At 40.0% G+C, this 15,265-nt stretch overlaps 1 protein-coding gene across 2 annotated transcripts in view; it reads right to left on the minus strand.

Annotated features, from left to right (window-relative positions):
- The window catches only part of AAPT1 (aminoalcoholphosphotransferase 1), a 78,755-nt gene extending 63,728 nt beyond the window's left edge, over positions 1–15,027 (minus strand). Inside the window, exons 1-10 of one of the 2 annotated variants that reach the window (XM_087695021.1) lie at positions 14,785–15,027; positions 7,915–8,070; positions 6,912–6,921; positions 6,778–6,828; positions 6,196–6,273; positions 5,749–5,824; positions 5,640–5,662; positions 5,388–5,488; positions 2,129–2,223; positions 1,918–1,986 (exon numbers count right to left, since the gene is read on the minus strand). In XM_087695021.1, coding sequence (XP_087551147.1) covers positions 1,918–1,986; positions 2,129–2,223; positions 5,388–5,488; positions 5,640–5,662; positions 5,749–5,824; positions 6,196–6,273; positions 6,778–6,828; positions 6,912–6,921; positions 7,915–8,051 — 640 coding nt within the window. In that variant the 5' untranslated portion in view covers positions 8,052–8,070; positions 14,785–15,027. Of the gene's footprint in view, positions 1–1,917; positions 1,987–2,128; positions 2,224–5,387; positions 5,489–5,639; positions 5,663–5,748; positions 5,825–6,195; positions 6,274–6,777; positions 6,850–6,911; positions 6,922–7,914; positions 8,071–14,784 lie in introns of those variants that run through there. The other variant, XM_087695019.1, reaches the window with a different exon arrangement.
- Positions 15,028–15,265: the final 238 nt, after the last annotated feature.

Here is a 15,265-nt window from a genome sequence, read left to right on the forward strand (position 1 = left end):
AACATTTGATGAAATGACAGTTTCAAGAGCTGAAAAATTGGCACCAGCATGCTCCTTCAACCACGTGATAGATACTTCACTAAATCCCAGCAAATAGGTGTTTAATCTCAAGCTAAGGATGCCTACTTTGATCCTATATAGGTTGCATAGATAATAGAAACAATGGAAGAGAGAGAGAGAGATGAGTAATTTCCTCCATGGCAGCTTGAAGAGAAAGCTTGAGAAAGAGGAAAGAAGCTTGTTCCAAAAAGTAATCTAGGGTTTAACTCCTATAATCCCAATTTAAACTCTAGTTAAGGTCAAGAACCTTCAAAATGGACCTCCATTTGACCACGTCCTACTATTTCGGCCAAGGACCTCCATCTTCCTCAAGATCTTCTTCAAGAAACCTCTAAAATTAGACCCAACTTGTTGTAGAGAACTCTGACTAGTCACGGTTTGAACTATACCAAACCCTGTGACCAAATCTTGGTACTCCAGTTAACTGGTTCATGTCCCTGTTGTCAAAAGATGGCATACTAGCAAGATAGTAGGGTTGGCAAGGAGGAACACGGAGTGAACTCAACAAACATAGAAAAGAGAAGAGAAGAGAAAAGAAACTCTGATGAATGGAAGGATGAAGTTCAGAATCATGGAGTGAATGTGATACAAGGTAACAAGGGTGTCGTAGCACAAGGAAGATAATAAAGACAGCCACGAACCACGAACCGCAATGTCCTCTTGAAGGGGTGTGAGAGCAGTGAAGAGGCTGGAGAAAAGAGGTGACGGACTGAATGAATCAGCCATAAGGAATGAATGAGAGAGTGGCCTATAAATAGGCATAGTCAGTCTAGGATGGCGCCCCTTTTTGGGGCTGCAAACCCTAAATGCAAAACACAGAAACGCAAACTGTGGGTGAAGGGTGAAGGATTTCTCAACACCTACAACTAAATTCTCCAAGAAAATGACTCTTCCCATGGATCAAAGTCCATGCTCTAATACCAGTGTAAAGAAGCTAATTCCCACAGGTAGCCATTAAACTGAAAATACAAAATATAGATATAAAATGCCAAGAAACCATAGCCAAGGTGGCTAGGCATGAAATGATATTACCAATGTTGATTGAGAATCAAATAATGAGTGACTGTAGCATGGTATGCACCACAAGCTATGGTAGCCAAGAGTATTCACCCTCTTAGATAGTGGGAGGTTGAGACCTCAAACATGTAATGTTTATAAAATGGCAAAAAGATAATTCACATGTTACATCTCCACCTTTTAAACTTAACCCTAGCCTACCTTAGACTAAGGCATTTATGCTTTATTACAAAATGTTTGGAAATTATAATCCAAGTAAAAATTCACATAAAATGGCATATGATCTAAGCTTTTTGAAGCCATTCATTAGAAGCAAGTTTGAAACAGGTTTTTTCCACAATGTCCCTGAACTATCTGAGAATCATGGGCTCTACCTTTCTGTTATAATTCTAAATGGCACACCCCCCTCAATCCGCAGGTAAGAGCCATGATGGGCTGTCCATCCTGTCAAAGCCAACAGCCTCTTCAAACAAGCTTGTAGGAGCTCCTGACTCAACTGCTTACCCAACAATAGGACAAGCTAATGCTTGAGAAAGTGCAATAATATGTCATTTTGAACATTTGAGACTACCTGTCTTCTCTATGAAGATAGCTATTAGGGCATGAGTTTGAATTCCTTTCTACTTAATCATTCACTTGATAATAACAAATTGAAAAGGAAACTAACAAAGAAATGCAGATGGATGTTCCTAAACAAGTTGAAAGTAGAATGTAGTGTGTACCAGCAAAAGAGTTAGGTTACATTATAGCAGTTAATGTGCATGCGTGTGACATCCCTGGACAATTTTTAGTCACTTACTGTTTGAATGATTCATTGGATGCATCGCACATTGATCTCACCTGGCAAAACTGGGAGTCCTGAAAGAATAGGAAAGGCATCACCCAATCTTTGAGACCACCAAGCTGGTCCTGCAATAACCAGTAACAGTTTAGGATGCATTACAGTTCCTGAATAATCCAATACCTACTCCTATGGCATCTCTGGCATTCACACAAGACTACAATTTAGACTATGTTTGAGGCATCAGAACAGCTCAAGTAACGTGACTACCAACAATGGCTGTGTAGAAATGCGCAAGGTAAATCAGCATCAGGCCTTCAGTTGGACCATTGATCTCAGGGAGAATCAAAGTATTCGTGAAATAACTGCAATCCAAATTTACAAAAACTTCAATAGGACATCTCTCTTGCACATCCAAAGAAAACAGAGAAAACAAACAAACTCAATAGAAGAAAAGGTGATAATTGTACCAGTGATTGATTTCTTTTTTTTTATCTTCAAACACTGAAATATGAAGTTGGCTACCCTAAAATCTTTTCATGAGGCCTACAACTTCCTTGCTAAACTCGATAGCAAAAAAGGCAATTATTGTGCCAAATAACTGATTTCTTTTCTTTTAACTCCAAGTTTATTGAGAAATATGCAATCACACCAATATGTGCCTCTTTGTACGGAACAACTAGGCAAGGAACATGCAACTCAATCTAGGAAGAGTTGCCTTTATCCCATAGGCACAGTGAGGAAAGTGGTACCATCCTGCAACTATAAAAGAGTGTACTTGACAATCATTTGAAAAAAATACCATTGTACTTTGTACTTTTAGTCTTGTCTCTCTCTACTCAAGATTGTGTTTATGAGTCCAAGCTAATCTATCTTGGAACCTAGTTCACTTGAGTAATAGTCAGTGTGTCTAGTCACAGTCATTATGCTTCTTGTCATTGACTTCCGTCCTCCATAGCTAAACCTTGCTCAAGGATCCATGTTTCTCAACATGGTATCAAAGCCATGGTGAGTTTGGTTTAGCTCCACACACTGCTCTTCCAACTCTCGTCAACCTCACCTCAACTCAGTTTTAATAAAAGTTTTCATCTCTTCACTCCATCTTCACTCTCTACCTCTTGATCTCCATAGCCAGCAGCACCTATCTCACACTTGGAGGGCTGAGATCTCTTCAACCATGCCATATCTCACCATGATTTCTTTTATGGACATCTTCTCCTACTCTAGGCGCTTCATCCTATCACTTTACATCATGACATTGTGGTCTATCTGCCTTAGCATTGTGTGCTGATCAGCTCGCTGTCCAGAATGCACGGTCTGCTGGTTGTGCAACTCCCGTCATCTTCACGCAGTGTGATTGACCCTGCGACCTTAGGGATTTTGAAGGTAATGCTATGAGCTCTCTCTTGATAAATTTTGAGCTCAAATAGTCCACTTTGTGAGCTGCCATAAGCAAAAAACAGGCCCCTGTATAAACCCTAAAGTGGGCAGCCATAGCCACTTTCACGAAAGCTGATATTTCACTTTATTTTCTTGCTTTTCTCAGTTCAACCAACCCACTGCCACTTTGATCCACTGTACCACTAAAGTTCCAACAAGATTGCCACATCAAATCAGCAAGGAGGGGAAGATTCAACTATCAAGGTTCAACATCAAGCTCAACAAGCATAGTATCTTTTAATACTCATTAGTGCTTCTTGGCACTTGTGTCTCTTGACACATCTAAGCAACTCGTTTGTTGGTCTGACCTAAGATTTTTTGTGTTGTTTTGCTGCCACTCCTGCCATCCAGTATGGAGAAAGATTCACCATCATGCCGCCTCAAAGGAATGGTATTCCACACTTGACAAACAAGGATCAAGTTGATCCTAATGAAGAAGGGCCGTTGGTCAATAACCAATGGCCAAGAGAAGAAACCCAAAGATGCTACTCTTGCAACAGTATGGCAAAAGAGTGATGACAAAGCCCAAGACATCATCAAGCTTGAGCTTCATGACAGTTATATCCATCATGTAGACACATGTGATACATCTCATGCCAGTTGGGAACAATTGGACACACTGTTTGGTGCCCAATCTAAATCCTCAAAATATGAATTATTGCTTGAGTTTTTCAAGTTGGATATGAAGGCTAATATATCCCTTGCAACTCACCTTAATTATATGAAAAGTCTGCTAACTCAACTTGCAGGGATTAACTTAAAAATGAAAGAATTCATATACATTGGAATCTTGCTCAAGAGTCTTCCTTCAGAATTTAGTAATGTCTCTACCACACTAATTAATATGCCAAATCCAAAGCTAGTAAACATCAAAGCATCACTCCTTGAGGAAGAGAAAAAGCTCAAAGGTAAAGAAGATGCAAGCACTTCAAAAGAAGATTAGGTACTCTATGTGAACAACAAGTACAAGGGGAAGAAAGACATTGTTTGTGACTTTTGTAACAGAACTAGGGACATTAAAAAATTTTGTTATACCAAGAAAAGATTACAAAAGGCCTACCTTGCAAATGTGAAAGATGAAGAAGAATAAGAAGACACTCAAGAGCAAAAGGACAAGCCTCACCAATCCTATTCCCACTATTTAGACCGACTTTCTCAGAGCATTGTATGTACTTGCCTTAAAGTTCTTATCATAAGCCTTGTACTCCTCATGTAACCTGTGCACTACAGCCTCTACACACTTACTAAGGCCTTGTGACAACCTTTAGCTCTATATGGTTGGTTTTTCCATGTCTAAACTTACCAAGGTTCTACTTATGACAACCTCTATATACTCAATGCTTTTTATGGTTGTGATAAGAAAAGGGGTGTTGAGAAATATGCAATCACACCCATATGTATCTCTTCGTATAGAATAGTTAGGCAAGGAACATGCAGCTCAATCTAAGAAGAGTTGCCTTTATCCCATAGACACAATGAGGAAAGTGATACCATCCTGCAACTATAAAAGAGTGTACTTAACAATCATTTGACAAAAATCCTATTGTACTTTATACAGTCACAATCATCATGCTTCTTGTCATTGACTTCCGTCCTCCATAGCTAAACCTTGCTCAAGGATCCATGTTTCTCAACAAGTCGAACATTGAAATATGAAGTCAACTACCCTACCCTGTCCAGATTGCTGTACCTATAATATTTTTATAAGGCCTACAACTTACCAATATACTAGAAGAAAAGCTGATAATGGTGTCAAATGACTGGTTTTTTTTTCTTTATTTCCAAGTCAAATATTGACATATGAAGTCGGCTACCCTATCATGTCCAGATTAATGTACCTAGAATCTTTGTATAAAGACTGTAACTTACCAGTATACTTTTTAAAACAGCCTGACTTGGTAGGACACACAATAAACCTTGTAACACACATGTCTTCAAACACAAAGGTCAAACCTACACTGTAGGTCGATTTCACATTAAACCCTCTTAACACAGAATAGCCTGACTAATGCAACAATTGAACAGTAGTCAAAACATGCCCCAATCAAACACATATAATAGATTGGCACTTAAAATGTTAAGGACATACTGCTCCCAAGTAGCCCCATAAAAGGGGATGGTTGCTATGACCCAAAACCAAAACGTATGTCGTCCACTCATGACTGAATTTCCAAAAGCCATTGTCTCAAACTGCAGAAATTTAAGCATAATCAGAAAACTAGGCAGTGAAGTCTACATTTTAGAGCCAACATTCTTCATAGTTTCCAAGCAATACTGGTGACAAATCAGCCTGAACTTATCTTACTGGACCTTAATTGGAAAACACAAAATTAGCACTTACCGCACATGCAAGGGCATCGCAACCTGCAACAGTATAATGAGAAGATCTATCAGCTAAGAATAAGTGCTAATAATACTCTTCTGCAATCATTAAAATCATAAATGTGTACCGTGATCAAACAGTTCTCCCAAAGGACTTGAGGAGCTGGTACGCCGGGCTTGCTTACCATCAACCGCATCAAATGTCTAAAGATCAATACATAGAAAGGTTTAACCTTGCCTGCATCTTGGAATGGTCCAGTTACAAGATATTGAATTTACATGTGCAAAAAGCTTTCTTTTTTTCTTTTGCCAGAGAACACATGCAAAGAGCTTTTAGCAAATACTTCTTAACCTATTTGTTAAATGGAAACCCATTTGTTAAATGGAAACCCTTGCACTTCAGCATAATCCAAAACTTGGACATTTGAACAAGGTCATGCTTCAATCTCCATCTTTTAAAGGTAATCAGACATAGCTTGTGCACTTTCATAGTGCTACTTTCCTTAATTAAACTTAATCGCAAGCAGACTGGTTGCTGAAGATAAAATTGCATTGGAAAAGAGTATTGCACAAACCTGATATAAAAATAAGAGAAGGCCATGCAAAAAGTGAACCCATTTTGGGGAAGCAGACGTAAATCCAGGAGAATAAATCTGCAAAATCAACTCAGACAGTAGTTCCTTTAGAACAGAGACCACAGAAGCTTCAGATAGAAAGAGCTGTGCCAGTGCTTGCTATACCGCTCACTTGTTCAAACCTATCAAATAACCCATCTAGCCCTGGGCAGACAGTGCACATACATTTGAAGATCAAAAGAGAGCTGCCCATGTTCCTGCTGTAGTCTATGCCTTATAGAGCTCATTGCTGATCAAAGTTCCTATCAAACAAGCTGCGGAAGGAACACTAAATGATAGCAAGACATTGCTATACAGATCTGAACGAAAAGTTGTAGACAACAAATGAAACTCCGAAACGTGAAAATATTTTTGTCATTTTAATTGATGATTCTTTATCAGGCTATGAGGCAAATTAGGCGAGAGACAAATAGAAATCCACTGTCTGGTAAAGCAACAAAAACCAGTAACCTTGTAGGTTATATTCCCAAATACAATAGTACTCAAAAAGTAGCACACAATGATAGGGCCATGGAACCTTACATAGCTAAGAAGAGCAGATGTAACAACAAACAGGAACCCCATGAGGGTAATCTGCAACCACAAAGCTAGAGTGTCAATAACATTTCCAACTTCATTTATTCAGAGAATAGATTCAAAATAATAAGATGACTTACCATATTAGGGCTGATGCATTGGAAGCAAACCATACGCAAACCATCAAAATTGCCAAAAACAGAAATCAGTTATGCTCTGACATTCAAAGAAAAACACCTTTCAATGCTGAAAGACAGAAAATCAGGAAGAGAGAAGGCAAATTTTAACAAGAGGTAACTCAACTAGGGTATGTTCAAGTGACCTACTATGTTTGGATCTCCAAGAACATGATCCAGCTTTAGACCATTACTAACAACCTTCAACAATTAAATTTGAGCACAAACTTAATCATCTTGTGCTCTGCAAGTATTTTTCAGTGTAAAGTCGCTAGGAAAAATATGTCCACATATTGCAACCATCCATCAAGTGTGCACATGATTGCACTGTTGTATTAGATGCTGCTCACATAAGCACTTGCAGATAATAGATAGTAAGGCAACAACAACTTCTTGTTCTTAGAATGGCCCAGGTTCCTTTTAATCCAACACTCTTTTATACTTCATAGTGGCTTGATTCTGTCCAGTTCATTCATCCAAAGGCAGATTCTCCATACCAAGCACATGGGTAACACTTGCAATAAGATTTCTTGGTCTCTGCTTGGAAACCACCAAACCAATACGACCCTTTACACCTTTCATTGCCAGAAGCATTCAAGAACCATGATCAGTTTAGCTCCTTGTCAAATGCCTATTATGCACATTCCGGTAAATATTTCTCAAGCCAAGATTGAACTAACAAAGAGAAGTCTTAATTGCCGCAAAACAAGTCCCCTCAAAAATTCCAGTCAATATTTCTCAAGCCAAGATTGAACTAACAAAGAGAAGTCTTAATTGCTGCAAAACAAGTCCCCTCAAAAATTCAAAAGCCCCTCTGATTTGTCTATCCAGCTAAAGTTACCACAAAGTGTTTTGCCCTTTGTGACGGGTCCCTTTAGACTCCCAGAATTTCCCATTCTAGACAATCTAGTAAAAGCACTTACCTTCCTAACAGACAGACGAGGCTTATAGGAAAATCAGAGCTTACGGCATCCACAAAGGGAAAATGTTAACAAAGCGGCTCCAAAAGGGCTGAAAGATGTATTTTGCCATATAAGAACGGTCCACGCCACTATATTTGTACTTCTGTAAAGCTTCCACTCCATGTCTGCCTATGTATCCCATCTTACAAGGTCCTTAATACCTGCAATAAATCACGATTCACAAAGCCATCTTCAAATGATTGACCCTCTTCAAGAGTCTCACCTCATTTATAAACAGCTAAAATATGCACCAGGATCCACTTTAGCTACCTTGCCTTACAGTAATCAACATTACAGAAAGGTGTTATATAAACTACAGAATCAACAATACAAGATTGTTTTAACATAAGTCAATAGATGAGGTCAGATCTAAGCTACAGCCTGCCATGGCATAAAATAGGTCCAAATATGAAAGAACTTGCTTAAAACTTAACAGCTTGCACTTGCTTTCACCCATGCAAAAACTTGAACAAGCAGAAGCAAGGCAAGAGAATTGTCCATGCACACAGCTATCAGCCATGTAGGTTATGTTAAGATATAGGATATAGTTATGCTCTGGTCATTGATAATTGAGCTAACTTTGCATAAAACCAAGGGGTCGGATGTCAGCACTATCACTTCATACATGCAGGAAAATCCGGACAGACAAGCAGATCGACCACCATCTAGACAACTATCATCCATTCAGACTAACTAGAGATGTACAGAACTGAGCCATGCTGTGGTCATGTATACCAACTAAAGAAATCCAACCCTAGTTAACAGGTAATCTTCTATACTTCTATACATTCAATCGGGTCCTGAGGCAAGAAGAAAATATCCCATGGTATATCTTTGTATGTCCCTTTTAGACAAGAAAAGAATGCTTCCCTAAATTCAATTGGGTCCTAAGGCGAGCCGCAACATGAAAACATCCTTTGGTATCCCTTTTTATCTCCCTTTTATAATTTTGTACATGAAAAGGACATCATTAACTTCAAATTTTTCTGCACTTTAAGCTAGACAATTGCTAAGTGAATACGGGTTATGGCAGACGAATCTGCATTGTCTTTTAGGCCAATACATGCCTGTCTAAATTTCCTGTGCTATAAGTGGTTCCATTTTTCTATTCTTATATGTTGGCAGATGGCCACAGAAATTGGTTTGGAATCTAAATAGAGCGCACACACTGAGGTGAAGTTTGCAGATAGAATCAACACCTCTGTAGTGTAGGCTAGTCTAGTTATGACTTAAGACAACAAGATCATAAAAGCTTCTTTACTAGGCAGGCATGGATATAAAGCCTTTGACTAAGACTGAGATTTCAACATTGCTTTTTTAGCAAATATGGAAAGAGCTCTCTGTTAACAGCAATATTGGAGAGACTCTTAACTTTCGAAACTCCCTGATTTTCTGTTGTCTTCTGTTCAAATCCATGTAATGTTTTATGAATGTGACCATTGTTGGTACCCATATAGATAGTGTGAGAGTGCACAACACGAGGAATACGAATACGGAGAGAATAGGAGAAGAGAAAGACAATAGGAATGGAAGAGAAATCTGCACTGAATCTGGAAAAAAAGCTGAATACAATGATGGACTGTTCAGTCCCTGCGTGCAGTCCAAAGTGTCAGTGAGTTCACCAGGTCAGCTGAAGATGATGACAGCACCGGAGATGGAGACAGAGACAGAAACAGAGTGTGCAACCTGCAGCAAACAGAAGATGATGATCTGCCTGAACTAGTGGAGGCTATAAATAGCCAAAAAACCCCAAATCCAGCCAACCAGCAATCTGCCCCCAAAAAAATGCAGTCGGCCGGCTGCAAAACTGGCCAACCAGCCTTGTCTAGTGACAAAAATGCTGATATGGCACTCTCTCAGCAGATTGCTAATGCTAGGGCTACATAACCTCTAAGAAGACATGTGCAATGGCTTGCAGACGATGTATGAACATCCCTGACACTAACTAAAGGAAGAAATGCACACAAAACTGAATGGAAAAGATAGTCAAAGCTCCAACATCTCCATCACACTCTAACAGAGCTCACAACTAGGAGATGACTATCCGATAGAATAAAATGGCAAGCTAACACCCCTCTCAGATTCTCGGGATGTTTGAAGACCCAACAACTTCATATGATGAAGCATGAAAGCCTGTGAAAGAGGCTTTATGAAGAGATCTATTGCATTGTCCTCCATGGAACAGTAGGCCACAGCTCACTCAAAATCCCTAATTTGCTCCCGAACCAAGTGGTACTAAACCTTGATGTGGTTTGGGCGAACATAGGGTTCTTTACCAAAGCTAAGGCACATTGGTCATCCATGCACAACCATGCAGGTCCTCTCTGTGAAAAGCCAATCTCCGCCAACAAGTGACAGAGCTGTAAAGCAAGAGCATGGTACTCAACCTCCATAGAAGATAAGGCCACAATAGGCTGCTTTTTACTACTCCATGAGATAGCTCCCGATCTGAGGGGGAAAAAAACATGTAGTGGAGCATCTCAACTCCACATCACTTGCCCAATCTGAGTGGTCCCATAGGATCGAGTCCCATCATGTAAGTAGCGCAATACATGCAACGCCACTCTCCATGAGCCAAAGTAGGAATCTTCATAAAAGAAGATAACAACGCCGCTGCAAAAGAGATGTCTAGCCAACTATGAACAAGTCCATCATCCACATACAAGATGACTAAGAGAAATCTATCATCCACAACCTTATAATAGAGGTGGAGGTCATGATGTAAGCGATGGAAGCAAATTTACAAGAAGAATTAATCAATTCTCTAATACAAGCCCTAGGAGCTTGCTTCAAGCCAGAGGGCCTTCTGCTATCTATAGTCATGATCCTCCTTCCCCTACACAAGAAAACCAAAAGGCTATGAAACATAAATCTTCTCCTCTAGTATGCCATTCAAGAAGGCAAACTTCACATCCATCTAAAAGACACGCCCAACGGTAATGGGCTGCAAGAGCCAAAATAGCTTGAATAATAGACATACACGTTGTAGGTGTGAAAGTCTCCGAATAATCCAAACCTACCCTCTAAGCAAAACCCTCAGTAACAAGCCTAGCTTTGTGCTTGTCCAAGGAACCATCAACCAAGCACTTGGTCTTAAAGACCCACTTCATACCAATCAAATTCCGCTTTTGTGGACACGGAACCAACTTCCAAGTCTCGTTACCGATCACATCGAGCTCCTGCGTAGCACAATGCCAAACATCGTGTGCAAGCACCTCAATAACTATAGTAGACTCCTGATCCTAAATAATCCATAACATAAGAGCATAGTTCACAAAAACTGATCCACCCAAACAATCTTCTTTGGGTAGAGAAGGAAGAATGGGCTCCTATACAAAAGGTGCCATCATAGGCATCCTACGGCTAGGACAGGCCCTATCGAGCTCCTGCATAGCACAATGCCAAACATCCTGTGCAAGCACCTCAATAACTATAGTAGGCTCATGATCCTAAATAATCCATAACATAAGAGCATAGTTCACACAAACTGATCCACCCAAACAATCTTCTTTGGGTAGAGAAGGAAGAATGGGCTCCTATACAAAAGGTGCCATCATAGGCATCCTACGGCTAGAAGGACAGGCCCTATCGAGCTCCTGCATAGCACAACACCAAACATCCTGTGCAAGCGCCTCAATAACTATAGTAGGCTCATGATCCTAAATAATCCATAACATAAGAGCATAGTTCACACAAACTGAACTATCCCACTTGGCTTGTATCCTGGCTCATCAAAATACACTCCACTTTGCAAAACCAAAGGCAGTAACTAGATCCACCCAAACAATCTTCTTTGGGAAGAGAAGGAAGAATGGGCTCCTATACAAAAGGTGCCATCATAGGCATCCTATGGCCAAAAGGACGGGCCCTATGGGAGATATGAAGAGAGGAAGGAGGAGAGGGTTGTTCCGATGTCAGACATTGCCAATGAGGAAGGAGAGGAAGGAGGAGACAGCCAGAGCTCCAATGTCACCATTGCCATCACGAGCAAAAGGCACCATCACCATCTTTTTGCATGCAATTAGGCTAATGCAAAGTTATATAAAGAAGGTTGTGTATCCCATATAGGAGAGATTGTGCAAGTTTATAGATGTCACATGGCAAACGGCATTGTTATAGTAGGATAAGAGTTGCCATTATAAGGTCCTATCATCCATGGAAGGAATTGAAGTGAATGAAGCTTTTATGGTGCTTGTATCTCATGGATATATGGAGGTTTTGGAGCTCACATCCAGGAGATGACAGACAAACAGAATAAAATGGTAGACTAACAAACAGGGCCCCGGATATTAGGAGAGGTCCCCAAATCTGAGTCACCTTGGATTGGCCTAAATATGCTTAAGCCCTAGGGATCCCTTAGAGTACATTTGGTATTATTGATGTATCTTAATGTCTCATTTCCAGCTCACAAACAAAGCTACAGGAGGAGAAGGAAATGTTACAACTTGTTCTTTGAGCTTCCAAGTGTCCCTCCACTTATTGTCTTCGCTCTCAAGTTAACTGAAACCAGTGGACCTCACTCACACGCATATTTATGTGCTACAATCAGCTGATCATAGCAAATTTAGAAAGCATCTGCATAAATTGCATTGCAAGTCCATGACTATCCATGGGCAGAAGGACCCAAGTCCGAGGTTAAACAGTCTTGGCCAATCTGTAGGCACAGCCTTCTGGAATGCAAACAAAGGTCACAAGTTGAATTGGATTCTTCAGAACAGGTCATACTTCCTTACCCACATTGCGCCAGGCAGACCCGAATATTCTAAACACACACAAGACAAGCAGGGGACCCACAGGGCCACAAAGTATCTGTTGGGGAGGGGGGGAAAGCCTAGAGCTGAGTATGAGTTGTATTTGCAGGCCAGTTATTGTTGTCTCACATTATGGCCACGCTTAAGCCTTGCCTACCAGGCTATCAGCCCATGTTTGGCATTTATAAAAGGAAACAGGCTATATTACCAATCAAGGCTCCCAGGCACTCCTCATTAGAGTCAACCACTACAAAACACCCAACGGCAGGATGTTTACAGTTACCCTGCTGTCCTGTTCCTTTGACTCACAGCCAATCGTTTGCATTTTACCCACGTGTTTGCCACTTAGTAATTAAGCAGTAGCTGTATTAGCCATATGCAATGGAAAGTTGAGGACTACCGAACATTCCCTTCATAAGTCAATTGCCTCATCAGTGTCAAATAAATGTGAAATGTTGTGAAGCATGTACTCAAGTTTCAATAAGAACACTAGAAAAACAAGTTCAATCAATCAAAGGACTAATATTACATGCAGCAAAGGTCATGATTCATATGTATTATGAGCATAAGGTTAAATATGAGGACCATAAAAGACCAATCTGACGTAAATCACATCACCTAAGGATTGGAAAACCCAAGATGCCTAGTCAAAAACAAGGCTGATTCAAGCACTCTATTTCTCGATCACCCCTAAACAAAAATTATCCCTCTATATTATGAGTCAAACACTCTTGTGTCTATGCCCCAAGTTTCAATTAACTCTCCTTTATTTCTTCTTCCTAACTACAAATAACCAATTCAAGCATTCCAAGGCACTTATCCCAAAAGGTAAATTTCCTGTAATGGCACCATATTTAGTCAGCAAGCATCAATTCGCAAGTGTCTTTCTTCCATCAATGACCCATCCCACAAATGCAACATGTGTTCATAAGATTTCCATAAGCTTCTTTGCCTGTAAAGACACCAAATTAAGTTGGCATATTCAAGAATCCACAGCCAATCAAACTTTCTTTCCTGCATCCACAACCCACATCAAACTGCATTGCGCTTAAAAAATTGCAACTCCAGCTTGTGATTGCTGCCAATCCCCTTGAAACCAAGAGAGGCTAAACCCATGCTACCTTCGACTTGCAACAAAATGGCTCAGGTGCCTTAAAAGCCTGGCTTAACAACTCAGCACTTGTATCACATATAAAAACTCCACTCCTATGTGGCATAAAGGGGTCTCCTATGAAAATTAACCATTTCAGTCATTGCTGATATAGAAATCCTCCTGGAATTCATCACATATACTGCAACTGCATGTACGCTATATGTGAAACACTCCCAGTGGCAAGCTATGTTTTACTTGAAACTTTAAAAACTCCCATGCTGAAACAGAAATCGCATCTTACAATGAATCGTGACATAGCTGCTTTAGGGCATGCTTTTGTTGCCATGATCAAGAGAGAGTTGAGATCTCTCGCAGATCTAGCAGTTGTTCAATGTGGAAGCCAATTTTTTTAAAAACACGTTATGGACAACATTAGAGCTCAATTGGGAGCAAGAGAGTGTTTGGATGCCTTGCAGATCTCGCGATTGTTCAATCTGTGGAGCTTAATAGTTTTAGCTGCGTGGTACACTCTGCTTTACCAAAGCTATAGCAATACAACAGTTTAAACTTCACAGACATGTCCATAAGGAAAGAAGCGAAAAACAATGTCTTGTTCCGACCTGAGACTGATGAGGCCGTTTACATAAATAGACGCAAATGATGAAAACGATGGCTTAAAAAATGAACCAGCAATCACAATATTCTACAGGAGGATGATACCCTGCATTTTATGGACAAAGCTCTGAAAGTCAACCTTGTAACGCAGACAAAGATCGAAATAGTATTTAGAAACATGTATATGGAAAAGATCCTGGATTCAGGCTACACAAATAAGAATTGTTTTGACAACTTGAATATAAATCTACGATATAAATCACAGATAAGAATCAATCCCATTGGCTGCATTAAGCATCAAATAAAGAACAATTTCAAAAAGGATTTCCTGTGAGACTAGACGTTTGATTACCAACAACAGCAAGAGAAAAAAAGGTTACCAAAACATGATTGAGCGACAATGACACAAAAACTACCTCTTGGCAAGGCGAGATGCAGTGGGATGATGCGTAAAAAATGTCTTCTGAGCTGATCTCACGAGCTGGCTGCCATTGATGCGTCTCAAACACGCGACAGCTGTTTTGTTTGTTAAACCGAGAAAGAGAGAGGGAGGGCAAGAGAACAGTTAAATCCGATTTGCTATTTACTAATATGTATAATCTCCGACCGCTAATTGCACTTTGCGCGTACGAAACCCCCCAGGTTTCATCTCATTTGCTTTGTTTTTATCGCATGTTTGCTTCCCTTTGATCTAAAAAACAAACAAACCATGCATTTCGTGTTATAATTCTACATGATTACATGCTCATAAAAGTATAAATGGCTTACTTTACGTTTGTAAAATACACTAGCGTTTCGCACACGTGGTAGTTTCGCTGCTGCAAAGTGACAAGTGAACTTGCCATGCAACTTCGCTTAACAATCCATTTCTCATCTTTTTCTCTTTGTTTTTAATTT

The sequence above is a fragment of the Lygodium microphyllum genome, chromosome 15 (genome assembly GCF_053477565.2).
Source record: "Lygodium microphyllum isolate KBCC chromosome 15, Lygodium_microphyllum_v1.1.10, whole genome shotgun sequence".
Classification (NCBI taxonomy): Eukaryota; Viridiplantae; Streptophyta; class Polypodiopsida; order Schizaeales; family Lygodiaceae; genus Lygodium; species Lygodium microphyllum.